The sequence below is a fragment of the Diachasmimorpha longicaudata genome, chromosome 13 (genome assembly GCF_034640455.1).
Source record: "Diachasmimorpha longicaudata isolate KC_UGA_2023 chromosome 13, iyDiaLong2, whole genome shotgun sequence".
NCBI classification, from domain to species: domain Eukaryota; kingdom Metazoa; phylum Arthropoda; class Insecta; order Hymenoptera; family Braconidae; genus Diachasmimorpha; species Diachasmimorpha longicaudata.
Window position 1 is genome coordinate 4,206,328 of NC_087237.1, and position 15,841 is coordinate 4,222,168.

Here is a 15,841-nt window from a genome sequence, read left to right on the forward strand (position 1 = left end):
TGGTGATTCTGTTGAGATGTTATTCCTAATGATTAATTCTCGAGCGGAATCATCTCCTCTTGATGAATCAATAAACATTGAAATGAGAAAAATTTAGTTTTACGCTCCCCCACTGAACGAAAAACCCCACACGCGGTGGAATCTGCACACCATCGACAAATTATTTTTATCCCTGTGTTCTAGGCTACGGTCACATATACCCTACAACGTCCACTGGCCAAGCGATGACCATAATCTACGCAATTTTTGGTATTCCCATGTTTTTAATAATTCTCGCTGATTTCGGTAAATTATTCACCCGAGGGATGAAGTTCCTTTGGGCATTTGTGAGACGGGTGTACTACACGGGGAGTTGCCGAAGGGTCAGGAGAACTGCCCCAGTTCAGGTAATCAATTGGCTCCGCACGTATCGCACTCGTGAAAAATATTTCACTGAAAAACTTACGTTTTGATTTTTTAACCGGAGTTGATATGATTTTCAGGAAGTGATGAAGGGGGTTCAATTGGTCTACGATTTTGCGACATTTCGTCGTCCCTCCCAGATGAATCCGGAGGAGATTGAAGAGATGAATCGACAGACAGTCCCTCAGACAACGATCAGTCTCGATGGCAATACACCACTACCTCAGCCTGATACACCGGGCACACCAGCATTCTCGGCCTTTGAAATTGATGATGAGTTCAATCTGCCAATTTCTGTCGCTATCACTCTACTCCTCGCGTATATATTCGTCGGAGCTACTGCATACAATATCTGGGAGGATTGGAACTTCTTCCAGAGTTTCTACTTCGTATTTATATCCATGAGCACTATTGGCTTCGGCGATTTCGTACCAAAGGTGAGACGAACAAATCATCTCACTTATGTGGTAATGTCAGTATCATTCGTTGGATGTGAGCTTAATGGCTGTTTTTTTTTCATGCTGAATCCTAGGCGGTAAGAAGCTCTCAGCTATTCGTTATTATGAGGAACAGTAAAACTGACTGTTCCATTTGATTTCATTTAGAAAATAAATCAAATAAATCAGATTGAAAACAGTCCGTTTTGCCACCTCTTCTGTAGTCGTGAGAGAAGACTCTCCAATCATTGAATTATTTCATCATAATTTGATGGAATTAAACTGGCTGAGGCCGTCGTCAACGCGTTCGGGATCATTAACTAACTAATCGAATGGAAAGAATTATAGTTGATGACCAGGCGACCCAGATGACTCCACCGAAAAAGTCAAATCAATTGATTTACGATCCGTAAAACGCTGACGCCAGCCTAGACTAGGCTCCTTCTATCAAACTGTCATGTAATAATTCTTGTCAATGACATTGAATTGTTGAATAATCGCTCTCCACTCCATCTTCTTAATCCACAAAACTACTAAATTACAACGTCAATGGAATATGAAAAAACCTTGTCCAACAATTCAATATTTCGTAAGAATTATTTCGAGGCTTGGAAGCACTTAAAATAATTTTTTTTTTTCATTCCGTCAGCATCCTATATACATGATGTGCTCTATAGTCTATCTCGTCTTTGGCCTTGCCCTCACGTCCATGTGTATCAACGTCGTCCAGGTACGCACATCTCGGGGGAAGTTTCTCACCTAAATATTCCAGAAATTTGATAATTGAAATATGCTAATTTATTCCAGGTAATGCTGTCTGATTCGTTCAAACAGGCGAGTCAAAAGATAGGTGCCACCATAGGTTTCGAAGTTGCGGTAGACGACGGATCGATACAAACTACTGCACCACCACCAGTTGAAGTTGCTGACGTACACGCAACGATTAGAGAGGATGATGAGTACAATGAGAAGAAACAAGCGCCCAAGGCTAAGGAGGAAGACGTCGATTTGTAAAATAATAAATATTGGATAATTTATGCACATTCTCTTGGTAACACCTCTGAATATTACGAGCCAGCGGAATTATATGTAGTGACAAATTATGTTATTTATTTAGAAACAAAATTGGAGCTTCAATTGGTTTGGAGAAATTTTTTAAGTATGTTTTTTCAAGGTTTTGTCTGTGCCAGGACAGTAGTTTATTTGTTATAGGGATTTTTGCGATTTAATAGGAAAATTTTGTATTAGCTGACGTTATGAAATATGAGGAGAGAAAAATTGAAATGTCCTGGGAATTTTCAGTAGTTAATTTTGGGGAGGAATATGAAATTCATATTTTCCATCGAATTGCTATTTTCGAATAATAAAATTCGTTGAATTTCCTGTAAAACTGTCTTACGATGAATATTTTTACGAAATATATAAAAAATTTAACGACGATCTGAGAATTTCTTGGCTTAAGAAATAGTTTTTTTATCACAAGATGAAAGATTGACTAAAAATACTAGCTTCGACCCAATGAATCATGAATCAGGGACTTTACCGCTGACTGAGTACAGAATTCACACGATGAAAACTCATGATCAAGTCCAGAAAGACGATAAAATCATGAATACTTATAAATACTCTGAATTATTATAGGATAGTTCATTTAGAAATTCCAGTTTCCATTGATTCCGCGATCGATTCGCGATTTTTCCGCAAATATGCCGAGAATTTCACAACGAAGTGAGAGTCTCGAGGCTAAACCGTTTCTTTTTAATCAAGACATCGAAGATTAACTAAAAATACTGGCTTCGCTCGAGTGAGCCGTGACTCAGGGACATTTTTACTGGCTGAATACAGAATTCGCCGATGACAAACGCTGAAATTCAAACAATATTCAGAGATGTAACCCACCGCTTCCCAACGATTGTCATAAAATCACGATCATTTGCCCAGATTTGTGGTGCTCGCAGACCGAAAATTCACCGCGCATTTCAGCGATAATTCGAGATAAGCCTCGAATGAATAGCCAGTGGTCATCACAAGAAAAACTAACGAGATCCCCTCGCCAATGATCAATATCTTTGTGCATTGGCGAAGGGATGGATTTTCAAATGCAAATAAATGCCTACGCTGTCTACTGCTGGGAAAATTTTGTGCCTTTTAATAAAGAATCTAAAAATGACTTGCGTGGGACTTTTATATTCTTCATCAGTTACATATCCCATTCATGTCCATCACCGCGAAGCACTTCTGGGCGAGAATAGCGCTTGGAAACAACTCAAAGATAATAAAGATAACCATTTCTATTGTTGATTTGTGACTCTCGATACATTCGGAGCTGTAGAATCTACTCTTAGTAAGTGGGACAAAGTGGACATATGATTTTTTTTTCGAGAAATATTTTTTTCGTTTTCTTGACTCTAATTCTAATTTCACGATTTGATATATTCTCCTGAGTCTCTGGTGAGCCTCAATGAGTATTTGTTTACAGAAAAATACTGTACTTGATAATATTCACAGCATTGAGATCACACCAGATTTTCCTCTCTAGTGTTTCAGCGTGTCCTATTCTGCCTCAGCAAATTGAAATACTTTGATGTTTACGTCTTTTTTAGGTTTCTATGTTTTCTGTCCCATAAATTCAGTAGTACAGTAATAAACTGAGTTGAGTTTACTCATCTCTCAGTTGAGTTTTCCTCACGAGATTTATTGATAAAAAATCAAGAGCTGAAAATTCACAAAATTTGTAACATTCCCCAGACCCTCCAACATTCCAAGTAACTGTCCCTTCCTTTTATATTCAAATCCCTGAAAATTGCCTGAACCAACTGTCTTTCCTGATTTATAACCTAAAAATCGTCAGATTTTTCATCTGCGAAATTAGAGCATGAAGAATTTGCATCGCGTTACCTTCTCGTATTGACGAAACCATAAAATTCAGCATTTCCCTCGATTGGCTGGAGGTCTCACAGTGTGTTGAGCTTCTCCAGGGCACGGAACTTGTGGCGTCACTGGGTACCGCAGTGGCGTTGTCGAGTGAGAGAGTTCTATAACGACAGAGAAGGATATAATGACGGTCAAGTGGTGGTGGGTTGTTGTCGTTTCAGTAACAGACAATATGGCACCCATATGACATCGGCATTGTTGTGGAAAGGCTTGAGCACTATTTTTATTTACCTTATTTTCATTTGAAAATCACTGGATATATCTCGAGTGGAGTGAAAAATGTCACACGTACAGTACGTGGACGAATTGGTTAAGGAGTATCTGCTGTTTAGGGGCTTCAGCCAGACTCTCAAGGCATTTGACAATGAGCTCAAAGCCGAGAAGGAAAAGGGGTTCAGGGTGAGATTTGCTCACAAATTCAGAAATTCACATGGAGGAATTCTGCTGATAGCTACAGTGTTTTTCAGGTCGACAAAATAGTGGACCAACTCATGCAGTATATTTTCACCTTCGATCTCACGTCACTCAGGGAATTGTGGGGCCACCTGGACACCAGAATGTTTTCACGATTAGAGAATCATTTCACTCCTGGGGTTAGGAAACTCGAGAACGCCGTACTGAAAATGTATCTGGTTAATGCCACTGTGAACAATAAACCTGAGAGGATTCAGGAGTTTTTTACGAAACTCACCCCTGAGTTGCAGGGACACTCTGAGTGGAAAGATTGGTTTGGTAAATGAACTCTTTCATGTAGAACATCGATAAAAAATCCCTGCAGGAGTATGTGTAAAATTACTTCTAACTTTGCATGTCTGGTAGTTTCTAATTGACCATCTCATCTTCTAGCTTACCCGTTCATCAAGAACCCAGAGGACAATCCAACGTACTCAGTACACTTTAGCAAACAGTGGCAAGACACGATGCTCGTTTCTCTCCACAATTTTTTAGCTACAATATTCCAAGTGAGTGCTAACTGATAAAATGGCATCGATAACCCTTCAATCAAGTACAGACATTCCTGGCCTGAAATTTACCTATAAATTCACTAGTTTTGTGTGTCCTCTATATCTGATAATACTGATAATAATAATGATAATTTAATTTTAAGTGCATGCCACAACCGACATTACTCACTATCGACGAGGATTCGAATAAATTAAAGCGTTTGCAAGAGGAAAACGAGGCTCTGAAACAATGCCTCAGTGACTCCACAAAAATTGAAAGTATTTCAGACGTAAATCCTGGATCTACCCCTTATCATCCGCCTATTATGGACGATTTCTACATAATTGCTCAGTGAGTACAAAATAAGTGCAAAATAAAAATCGCAAAAACAAGGAATTTTAGCGGAAAAAGTGTGGAGCATCGTTAATATTTATGATCAAATCTTCGTATATCTTATCACAGAGAATCACCATTGATGGAGAATCCTAAAACCCTGAGGAGTCTGATAAAAAATATAGGGGGTGGCTCGAGTCCTATTCTCCACCGCAAGTCCCTATCGAGTGCGAAAAAAAACAGTGAAGACATAACATTAACGAAGAGGACCAATACCAAAGGACGTGTTAATTCCCTGAGTAAAGGTGAAATGGCCAGTAAGAGGAGTATGAGCTGTGATTCGAGATTAACGAGGAAGAGGGACTCGTCAGTTGACACTGCGATTGAGAGAAAAGCCAAAGATAAAATTGAGTGCAGTTATATTTTACTCAGTCAGGTGAGCCGAGGTGTTTCAATCTTCAATGATTGCGTTCAGAAAATGTAAAATGATTTTGTATCCACTGCAGGAGGAATATACTGAGCATAAAACGTCGATAATACAATGTAAGAGTAATGCTTCTGGGTCTTATGTTGCGACGGGAGATGCTGATGGTATCATCAAGGTCTGGACACCCATACCATCACCAAAGTAATTATTTGTTTTCTTCAATGCAAAAATTAATGTATAATATTCTCTGATATAATAAGGGTTGGCTGTGGGAGTGAGGAACAAAGCTCAATAATTTCACTTGATGAGTTTGTTTGTGAGTTGTTTAATTCACTCCCTAGACGCCAGTAAAACTTTCGTTAAATTATCCACTAGTAACTCTTATCTTTCCAAGGACTGTAGCCACATTCACATCGACAACCCTGACCTCGAACAAAGCTGTAACCTCCCTCGACTGGATATCAAAAAATGAACGTTACTTTCTCCACGGTGATAACAACGGATCAATTCAACTCCATGACACACGAGACTGCAAAACCCTCTGGGAAATACAGCACGAGGGTTCAAGAATCGTCACCCTCTTGTGCAATCCCACAGACTCGACCTTCGTCTGCTCCCTGTCTGACCCGACCGAGGGTAAACTCCTCCTCTACGACGTAAAGACTAGAAAATTGGAGAGAACACTGCCAATGGACAGCAACGTGACAGCTCTCTGTTCCGCCTTCAACCACAACGGACAATTGCTCATAACGGGTCTCTCCAATGGCAACATACTGATCCACGATTTGAGGAGAAACGAGATAATAGATAATCTCAATTGTCACTCGACTCCTGTCATTGACATCGAACTTATCAATGATTATACGAACATCTGTGCACAGAGCGAAGAGGGGAAATTGTGCCAGAGGAGCCTGAATCACACGGGTAAAGTTATTTGGGAGACAAAAATTAAAATTGAGAAGAATGCTGTGCATGGAAAGCTGTTTACTTTCGACCAGAGTGGAAGCCATATGCTACTTTGCACGCAGAATGGAGGCAACATATACAAGGTAGGTGATGTAGGAGGTTTGATTAAATTTTCGATTACAGTTCTAATGAAATTTCCGAGAATTTGGAGACTAGCTATTAGAGTCTGCAGGGAAGAGCCGGACAACATTGTGATTCAGTTCAATAATTACAAGAAAGTGAATAGGAATTAGGAACATTCAGGTGACTGAATCCTCCAATTTTCAACAGATGGCGACGGAATATTTATTTTTATTTAACAATTTTTATCACTGCTTTACTGAAACTTTTCAATAAAAAGTTCCAGCAAACTGGAGATCCCATATATTCAACGCTCAAAAATTAGGAATTCCATTCTTTCAGTAGAATTTTGAATTTCAACATTTTTCGTAGGTTGGATGCAATTTTACTCTCCTAAAATTATCATTCAAGTACCCGTACTATTAAAATTATCACTCACTCATAAACTCCACGTGACATTCTTAAAAATTACTGAGCCAATTGAATATTTGATTTAGATGCCACCCGGAACTCAGGCGAAGGTCCTTGAACTTGGTGGTCACAAGGGAACCCTTTGCTGCGACTGGTCCACTGCCAATCAATCTGGTACATGCATCACAGGTGGAGCCGAAGGAAAAGCCAGAGTATCAACGTTACTCTCTCCATGATACAGGAATAAAATTAGCATGTGTATAAATTCATGAATATTCCAGGAGAGCTGTCATTGGTTCTGATTTTATAATGAGATCATGATGAGTCATTTAGGGATATTAAATTGTAGATATTGTCACATAATGTAATAAAAATTTGTATTAAAATGTGTACTTGGAAATGGTCTGTGTCTAATCTAGATGGCGAGGAACTTGGGGTGTTGTTTGGGCGTTGAGCAACGGTTAAAGGGGCCCATTTTATCTAGCTGGGGAGACCAGTACCGCCTCAGGGCCTCGTTTATTTCCGATGGGGTTACTGGCTTCGTCGAGGCTCCCTGAAATAATTAGTACGGTCTGGAATTACTTATTAACTCCATAAATATATGATTATTAAAATGAGAGGGATTTTGATGTCGCTCATATTGTTGCATTTATTGTAATTCTGATAAAGTAATTTATTCGTGATGCGAATTACCTTGCCATGTTGATAAGGCTTATACGTGGCGGGATTACAGTACCCCAGTCTGAGTCTATCCAACGCATCTCCATGTATTTTTGTCTGGTCGTGCCTCACCAGAAACGCAAAATCCATTATCTGAGCAACGGTTTCATACGCAAAATATCCTAGCACCGTATATGCCTGTTTAGATATCTTCAAATCACCTTCGATCCCTATCCAATTCCCAAATTTGTGATTATATTTGTTCGCGAATGAGGCCGATCTCGCCGTGCTGTACTCCATGTACCGAACGGCATCGAGCCTTCGAGAGAGCATTTCAGCGCGCAAGTGGCGAGCTTTCTTCACGTGGTCAACGGTTGTATTGTCATTGAGGCTTCCAATGTTGCTCAGAAATTGATGAAAACGTTTATCGTATTTCATTTCATTTGATGACTCGTCATTGGATGAATAGAGATTTGTGTCCAGTACTTTCTTGATGGTTGTCTTGAATTCTTGAATTTTGACAGAGAGTAATATTATTCAATTGGGATTTTTTTATTTATAGATTTGATGATAACAGAAAAGTATAGATTTTTATCCCAAATGACTTACGAAGATATTTCAGCACCCGGTGCAATTTAACTTTATCTCGACGCAGAAGAAACAGAAAATCCTGCTCCTCAACCACATCGGAGTGTCTTCTGTCAGCCACTTTGCACGCCTCATAAACAATCCCCTTCAGCTGCTTCTGTACAACATCATTTATTAACTTTGCTGATTCTATCAAGGGCTCCGAGGAGTCGCCAAATCCATACATCATCCTCCTGATTTCTGAAATAAATTATTATGTAAACATTGGGAACACTTAGATTCTAACCTCACAAATGGGTAGCACATTTTACCTGTTATGTAGTTCGAAGGCTCGCATTTCCACTCCGATAATTCACTCATCACTGTAATGATTATGATGTTCAAGAATTTTTAAGAACAATTATTGTCACTGAATATTAACGGCGAGAAATTGTTAGAGTTCAGAGTTGTTATGACATGTTGTTAGAAGAGCAGGCGCCATAACTACATTGTTTCTCAGGCGGCAAAACGTGTTTATTCATAGTAAATGGCGCCCTAGACAGTAAAACCATGTAATGTTTGGAATAATAAGGAAAGCTTATGGGTGAGATTGGTAAATGGTTTCTTGGAGCGGGCTACAAACCGGAAAATGTTAGAAGCGATGGCCCATGAATTGAGATGGTGAACGTGCCGATCGGCAAAGTCCTACCGAGAAGAACGTAGCTAACTCGGCTAAGGGGTTCTTGGCTGTAGGAGGCCCAGGAGCCGAGAAAAACGCGAAAAACGAAAAAATCGACTTTAGAAAATTCCCGGACCCCTAGAAAAATCGGAAATCGTCTCACGAATCCAATGGCGACAGCCAAATTGCCCTAGCTATGATATTTCCAAAGATATGGGCGAAAAACGGTGTGATCCCAAATCCGGGCCCTGTTTGCCGAATCGCAAATGGCCTGCCCCGAATGGCATGCGACGTACTCCGTGGCGCCTTACCAACAGGCACGTTCACCATGGTGGCTTATATGTCACTGCTACGAAATTTTGCGGCTGAAGCCCCTGCATAAGCGTCACCAATCTCCCCTATAATCTCCATTAAAGAAAGATTATAATCTCTGTAATAAGTTTCGAATTATATCTCGAAAAGATCGGTTCAAACTGAGAAAAAATAATGAACGATAACAAACTTTGCAATCAAAACATTAAAATATTTATTTAATTTCATCTCAGAGTTTTCATGGCAAAAAACGGTTTACCCAGTTTCAGTGATAATATGTTCAGGAACAACTTTGGCCACTTTTCGGAATTCTTTAGTCAGTGTTTTCGGGCACTGCATCTCCGTCCAGCTGATGGGTATCATGGAAACACCTGGAAATTATTTCTGTGGTAATCCATCTGCCCATTGGGGAGAGTCACAGGCATTCAAGAGCTCAGGAGTTGATTGCTCCAAATCTTTGTATCAACTACTGAATATTAAAGGTTCATGATATTTTTATACAGACCTTCCTCACTGTGAGCAACGACAACACCCAATTCATTTTCAGCTGTACTTAATGAGTAGGTATGGGCTTCAGTCATGGGCATCTATGGATGAATGATAAGGAATACATTCGGAAGAAAATTACTTGGTATTCAACAAGTGAAAAAGGATACAACCCGAGCAAGAACTATATCTCCAGGTCGAAAGGACTTGTACAACTCCACTCTGTCTTTCTCAGTCGCCCTAACATCCTCTTTTCTCAATATTCCCCTGTAAGGCCTTGTCAAGACAGTGTCTCCAATGCATTTCATGATGCATTTACAGAATCTTTGATTTACCACTGTGACCATTGCTGTGACGATGTCACCTGGTGCTGGAACGATGCTCTGCTCTGTTGTACCATGAACTATTATCGTTTTAGTCTGAAATTCGTGGAAAATGTTCTGTGAAAGGACTGACCATGAAGTGACTAGATATCTGTAGTAAAATTTGTACAAGAAATTGTATTCTCGGAATATTCACTAACATTATCATCCTCCAATATTTCAACAGTCCCAGCTAACTTGGCATAAATATATCCATTCAATTCGTAAGTCCCAGGTCCAGGAAGACTAGTTTTGTTTGCTGGGCACAGCCTTTGGCCTGCAACATGTCGAAGAAATAGGTTAGGAAATCCTCACCAAACGTCCACAGGGGTAAAAAATATCCGTTAAACAGCTGTTACATTACCAGGAACACAAATGATAGCTCCTTGATTCTCTCCCATCCTTGCACTCAATTAAACATCTATTTCTCGTCGGAAATACAGTTCTCGTCATGCACGTGTCATTTGTAAACAACGAATGACACCGAACGATGTGAGCGCCCTTCTCGTTACAACGTGAACTGAATCAATCAAACCAGTCAACGAAAGGGTGACAGGGGAACTCTACCCACTTTTAGATTAATTGATAAAGACATCATTGATAGATACCCAGTCAGTCGTACTTGCAGCCTCAAGATGGAAGACTTTAATCTGAGAGAAACACTTGAAAATTATATTCCCGAGCCTGAATTGCAAAAAACATTGGCTGTTCTATATGGAGAACACTGCAGGTATGAATATGATTCTGATATGAGGAGGGTTCAATGGAGATGTGCTAATACTCCTATCTACTCTCATTGTTAATAAAATGTCTCCAGCAAGACCAACATTATACATGACGAGGCCAATTTCGAGATCCAAAAGTGCTCTCTGGTGGCCATTGCTCGAGAGGAATCCACGAATCCCCGGAGGATAGTCCGGGTGGGATTAATTCAACATTCAATAGTCCTTCCCACAGATGCACCAATTCAAGACCAAAGAAATGCCATTCACAGTAAAATTGAGGGGTACATAAAAAAGGCAGCAGTGGACAAGGTCAACATTGTTTGTCTACAAGAAGCCTGGAGTACGTCATAATTATTTAACTGACGATTAACAGTCTAGATAGTTCGTGAAATCCATGAGTGAAATTGTTTACCAAGGGTTTATTATCTTTTCTCCTCTAATTTTATATTTTTAAGAAAGTGAACAGGACGTGAAAGTGAACAGGACGAACAGAAAATCTGACAAAATTGCTGAATTTTTCAGACATGCCTTTTGCATTCTGTACCAGGGAAAAATTCCCATGGGTTGAATTCGCCGAAGACGCACTGACTGGTCCCAGCACCGTGTTATTATCCAAGCTTGCCAAGATGCATAAAATGGTGATAATATCCCCAATTCTTGAACGAGACAGTGTTCATGGTAATATTCTCTGGAATACTGCTGTTGTAATTGACACAGATGGCCAAGTGCTTGGGAAACACAGGAAAAATCACATCCCAAGGGTTGGAGATTTCAATGAATCCACGTACTACATGGAGGGAGATACTGGCCACCCAGTTTTTGATACTCAATTCGGAAAAATTGCTATTAACATTTGCTATGGACGTCATCATCCCCTGAATTGGACGATGTTTGGAATTAATGGAGCAGAGGTAATTCAGTTTAAGGTCTTCAATAATAATGATGAAGTTTCTATCTCACTAAATTAAATAAAACCAATTCAACGTGCAGACGGGCTGTAATTGTAATTGAATGACTACTTTAATCTACTAGATTGTATTCAATCCCTCGGCAACTGTGGGCACCTTATCAGAGCCTCTCTGGTCGATTGAAGCTCGCTGCGCTGCGATAGCGAATAGTTATTTCACCTGCGCCATAAATCGTGTTGGAACTGAAATATTTCCCAATGAATTTACATCGGGCGATGGAAAACCCGCTCACAAGGACTTTGGACATTTTTACGGATCGAGTTACGTAACTGCACCCAATGGGACTCGTACTCCAGGTTTAAGTCGTGATAAGGATGGCTTACTCGTCGTGGAGATGGATCTCAATGCTTGTCGTCAAACGCAGGATCACTGGGGTTTTCGAGTACGTATCTGTCATCTTTTTACGAATTTCAAAGATTCTGAATTTATTTCAAAGATTCTTTCAATTGCAAAAAGATGACGAAAAACTGGATTATTAATTAAGCAATTATTATGCAGATGACCCAGAGACTGGACATGTATGCCCAAGTTTTCGCCAAGGCTACCAGCCCCGACTTCAAGCCTCAGGTCATAAAGAAAAAACCGGAGGAATGAAAACACGAACATTCATCAAAAATTATGTTTATATTCATTTCGTCTGTTTTTTGATATGAAGAAATTGCATTTCTGATAAAAAAAGATATTTATTTTAATATCATTAACTACGATGATGATATTGTACTGAATGCTGTATTATGTGTTTGTTTGCGATAATGGAGCGCCTCCTGATACGCCTTCTTGACAGCTTTCCGATCAGCAGGCTTTCGAGATTCGATTAGTTTGGCTTCGTCGACTTTTTCGGAAACCCCGAGCTTCTCTAATTTCTCACCTGGCAACCATTGCCTGTAATCAATGAATATTGGATACAGAAATGAGTGACATTGAAATCAATTCAGGGAACAAATCTTGAAGTTTGTAAATTTGTAAAATCAATTCAAAATTTCTTCAATTATCCGGGAAACTGTCACTGAATGAAACTATTCAATAGTATAATCTTCATTCGCGAAATCAAACTCCGGAAGAAATTAAAAAATCCACGAAGCTGACTCACCATGTTCTCTTGGTATCGAAAAACAGAACAAGATGCACCGGATCCTTATAATTAACTGCAAGTGCGAGAACATCATCTGGGGGCGCTGGAATTGGTACGCCTTTATGAACAGTCCCTCTCGGAGTGTTAGGGTCAATGATCAAGGCAGGATACCAGGGATAGCCCCGACACTTGGCCCAGACGAGTGTCAGTGCATCCAGACGACCCTCACTCTTAACTTTGATCTTCTCGTTGTCCTTAGTCTTCTTCGGAGAAGGCGGAGGTTCACTGTCCTCCTCCTCTTCGTCATCCTCCTCATCATCGTCCTCCTCCTCCTGCTGCTCACCACTTTCCTCCTCCTCATCCTCCTCTTCATCAGGTTCAGGTGTTGTCGATCTACTCGTGGAACAGCTGCTGCAGCTCGAGGACTGACTATCTCCCTCTCCAATATCACTGTCCATATTGCCACTCCTGTAGACCCTGAAGCTGTCGGTCTGCTTCTTGACCTCCTCACTAACAGGTGTGTGTCCCCCTTTGCTGGCTCTCGCCTTGGCCTTTCTCGTGAATAAAACAGCTGTTCTTCGATTTACCCCGACAATTTCCTTCTCTCCACTCTGACTCTCAGACTCCGTTCGACTTCTACTCACTCGTTCTCGTTTCCTCGATTTCGTTACTGGTTCCGGTGGATTACCAGCAGGAGGATGAGGGTCGAGTTCAGGGTAATCTTTGCGAACCTGATCAATAAGTGCTCCCCCCTGCTCTCGCATTTTGAGTCCAGCTCTGTAGAACATTGTGTCCTTGCGATTGTAGGCGAGACAGTTGTTCACCATGAGGGTAAAGTCACTCTGGAAATCAGAGAGACTATTGTACTCTTGTTTCTCAATTTTCGTCTCCATTGTCGACAGATCCATCGGCTGGGAGACAATTTCCAAATAATCCGGCACTTCGCTGATATTGACGGGCTGTCCAAAGACGTCGTTAGTGTCCTTAGCTTTGATAGCTTCCAACAATGTCTGGAGAACACTCTCCAGGGGTCTGAGCTCAAACCACAGGCACTTTTCCTTCACTTTAAAGAGTTCTTTCTTGAGTTTCTCACGTTTACGAACGAGCTCGCACAGCAATCTCGCTCGTTCCAGATCTTGGCGCAGGCACTGCCAGTATTTTAGCTGACGATAGAGCTCACCCCGGAGTTCACCATCGGGAGCGGGTGAATGACCGCCCAAGGGTGGTGGCCTGCCATGAGGATGGGAACTCTGGAGACGGCGAAGGAGGGGAACGCCGTTTCTGTGCTGACGTTTTAGGGTCCAGTAGGCTATCAGGCGCTGGATGAGCTGACTTCGCTTGGGAAGACCTTCCGCGAGGCTTGCAATTTCTCTAATCCTCTCTGGGGGAATAGTGGGAATGGATATAACCGGTGCTGAAGACGTCTTTTTATTCGCAATAGCCCGTCTTCTAGCTTCAGCAGGATTGGTGGAGGGTTGGAAATCCTGCGGTGTGTGTGCTTCGCAGTAAGCAGTCTTCTGCACCAGCATGGGCTCCCCATTGGCCGGCTGTACAGTTCTCATTCTCATGCACAAACCTGCCTGCTGGGCACAAGTCACATGAAAGGCAGCATAACAATTGCTCTTGTGACACTGGATACAGGCACCGGCACTTCTTCTCTTGCAGACACAGCAAGCAAGCCTCCACCTGGCCGCAGGTATGCTCTCGATGCTGTCGATGGGCTCGAGGAACACTGTATTGGCAAAACGAACTTCTGGTATCCAGAGAGCGCAGACTACGTGTGCCCAGGTTGCTGGACGATCGGTTTGCTTGAATGCTCCACCACGATTTGGACACAGAACGCAATCTACCGCCCTGGAGGGGCTCTGGAGGCATCGCCTGCAAAGCCATTGACCCTCTGGAATATAAGGCACCCCGTAGCAATCCTGATGGACAGCCAGATTACACATGTCACAGAATAATATGGCGTTGCTGTTCTGGCACTCTCCATCCATGCAGATGCAGCAAACAGCATCTTCATCAGCAGCTATACCACCACCGCCATTGCTCTGCTGTTGAAAATATGACTCTTTTTCCAACCTATCCATCAGAAGTTCGAAGGTATCTGGCTCCATTGGAGGTAGACCCGACGAGGTTCTTCGTTCATTGACAACTGCCAACCAGGCGGAATCCTCTTCATCCAGGTCGTACTCAACTTCGCCATCCAGTTCCTCTCCACTCCTCTCCATAAATCTTACATAAGAATTTGGCAGGGGCTCTGCCTCGCCAATTTGGTCCTCATAACCCTCCAGTTCCTTCACCACTGCTACTGGTAGCGTACTCAGGATTGCTTTGTCCTCTTTCTCTTTCTCAAGAGTCTGAGACAGTAGCTTCTTGTCATCCATGTCAAAGTCATCTATTGATGCTATTGGAATACCGTTGTTTATGGAGATTTTGTAGGTTTTCCCTAGGTCGTCGCCCAGAGGATTCATCTAAGAACGACGAAATTCCAATAATAAGATCTGAATAAAAAGTCTTGTTTGTCAAGCTTGAAAAAGTACCTTAAAAATTCATGAAATATCGTGAAATCGAACTACTGCAGATCGAGCCCACAACATTCAATAAATTACAGTGAATATTTACAAGTCAACGGTTTAATGTTACCAGAACAAAACGTGTGGCTTCCTGGGGACTGAGAACTTCCTGATTAGCCGCAGCAGTCGTATCATTCTTCACTCCCATCCTGCTCCTCTTCTTTTTGTTCGATTGTGGGGTATTCATGCTACTTTTGTTCATCTTGCAATACCCCGAACTACCAAACAATCGAGTGCATTACGTGGAAACAGTAGGACAGGTGATCCAATGGTGCATCCACAATCTCCAAAAACATCCGTTAATACACCATTTTCCACATTACACACATACTTTTCCATCAACTCTCTCCAGAAACCCAGTTTCTCAAATAATTTCACTAGTGTTTTATATTTTTAAGAGATAAACAACGTTATGTTATGATATTGAACAGTGAAATATAACCTTACAGGTTGTAAGATGCCCTCTGAAAATATTCCAAACATCCAAACAAACCGGAACTGGCGCCATCATCGCGCCATTTT

General features: G+C 41.3%; 7 protein-coding genes across 9 annotated transcripts in view; 3 read left to right on the forward strand and 4 right to left on the reverse strand.

Moving 5' to 3' along the window:
- Window positions 1–3,006, forward strand: part of LOC135168265 (uncharacterized) — a 6,035-nt gene extending 3,029 nt beyond the window's left edge. Inside the window, exons 2-5 of the mRNA XM_064132264.1 lie at window positions 184–386; window positions 483–839; window positions 1,489–1,569; window positions 1,647–3,006. Of these exons, the coding sequence (XP_063988334.1) occupies window positions 184–386; window positions 483–839; window positions 1,489–1,569; window positions 1,647–1,853 (848 nt within the window). The 3' untranslated portion in view covers window positions 1,854–3,006. The remainder of the gene's footprint in view (window positions 1–183; window positions 387–482; window positions 840–1,488; window positions 1,570–1,646) is intronic.
- LOC135168271 (zinc finger protein ZFP2-like) overlaps window positions 1–7,078 on the reverse strand; it is a 21,203-nt gene extending 14,125 nt beyond the window's left edge. For both annotated transcript variants that reach the window (XM_064132291.1, XM_064132282.1), the window contains exons 1-2: window positions 6,944–7,078; window positions 3,738–3,874 (exon numbers count right to left, since the gene is read on the reverse strand). The gene's annotated coding sequence lies outside the window, so the exon portion shown is untranslated. The remainder of the gene's footprint in view (window positions 1–3,737; window positions 3,875–6,943) is intronic.
- LOC135168274 (WD repeat-containing protein 91) lies at window positions 3,477–7,305 on the forward strand. Its single transcript, XM_064132296.1, has 8 exons — window positions 3,477–4,172; window positions 4,241–4,505; window positions 4,620–4,735; window positions 4,882–5,069; window positions 5,181–5,487; window positions 5,558–5,679; window positions 5,873–6,527; window positions 7,002–7,305. The coding sequence occupies exons 1-8, from the start codon at window positions 4,053–4,055 to the stop codon at window positions 7,149–7,151; spliced, it is 1,923 nt and encodes a 640-aa protein (XP_063988366.1). The 5' UTR covers window positions 3,477–4,052; the 3' UTR covers window positions 7,152–7,305.
- On the reverse strand, window positions 6,705–8,616 carry LOC135168295 (transcription initiation protein SPT3 homolog). Its single transcript, XM_064132328.1, has 4 exons — window positions 8,475–8,616; window positions 8,185–8,403; window positions 7,609–8,084; window positions 6,705–7,468 (listed from the first exon to the last, which is right to left on the reverse strand). The coding sequence occupies exons 1-4, from the start codon at window positions 8,521–8,523 to the stop codon at window positions 7,331–7,333; spliced, it is 882 nt and encodes a 293-aa protein (XP_063988398.1). The 5' UTR covers window positions 8,524–8,616; the 3' UTR covers window positions 6,705–7,330.
- Window positions 8,565–10,731, reverse strand: LOC135168297 (exosome complex component CSL4). Its single transcript, XM_064132330.1, has 7 exons — window positions 10,590–10,731; window positions 10,346–10,501; window positions 10,143–10,258; window positions 9,790–10,038; window positions 9,639–9,720; window positions 9,393–9,504; window positions 8,565–8,697 (listed from the first exon to the last, which is right to left on the reverse strand). Exons 2-7 carry the CDS (start codon window positions 10,380–10,382, stop codon window positions 8,613–8,615), a joined length of 681 nt encoding a protein of 226 aa, XP_063988400.1. The 5' UTR covers window positions 10,383–10,501; window positions 10,590–10,731; the 3' UTR covers window positions 8,565–8,612.
- LOC135168293 (beta-ureidopropionase) lies at window positions 10,509–12,394 on the forward strand. The gene is made up of 5 exons (XM_064132325.1): window positions 10,509–10,711; window positions 10,799–11,046; window positions 11,229–11,617; window positions 11,739–12,056; window positions 12,173–12,394. The coding sequence occupies exons 1-5, from the start codon at window positions 10,617–10,619 to the stop codon at window positions 12,266–12,268; spliced, it is 1,146 nt and encodes a 381-aa protein (XP_063988395.1). The 5' UTR covers window positions 10,509–10,616; the 3' UTR covers window positions 12,269–12,394.
- On the reverse strand, window positions 12,286–15,833 carry LOC135168266 (bromodomain-containing protein homolog). Of its 2 annotated transcripts, none has more exons than XM_064132265.1 (3): window positions 15,390–15,833; window positions 12,765–15,217; window positions 12,286–12,556 (listed from the first exon to the last, which is right to left on the reverse strand). In XM_064132265.1, the coding sequence occupies exons 1-3, from the start codon at window positions 15,519–15,521 to the stop codon at window positions 12,376–12,378; spliced, it is 2,766 nt and encodes a 921-aa protein (XP_063988335.1). In that variant the 5' UTR covers window positions 15,522–15,833; the 3' UTR covers window positions 12,286–12,375. The 2 variants fall into 2 exon arrangements, with proteins under 2 accessions (XP_063988335.1, XP_063988336.1); XM_064132266.1 differs by having other exon boundaries at window positions 12,765–15,247; window positions 15,390–15,526.
- Between the last annotated feature and the right edge of the window lie 8 nt (window positions 15,834–15,841).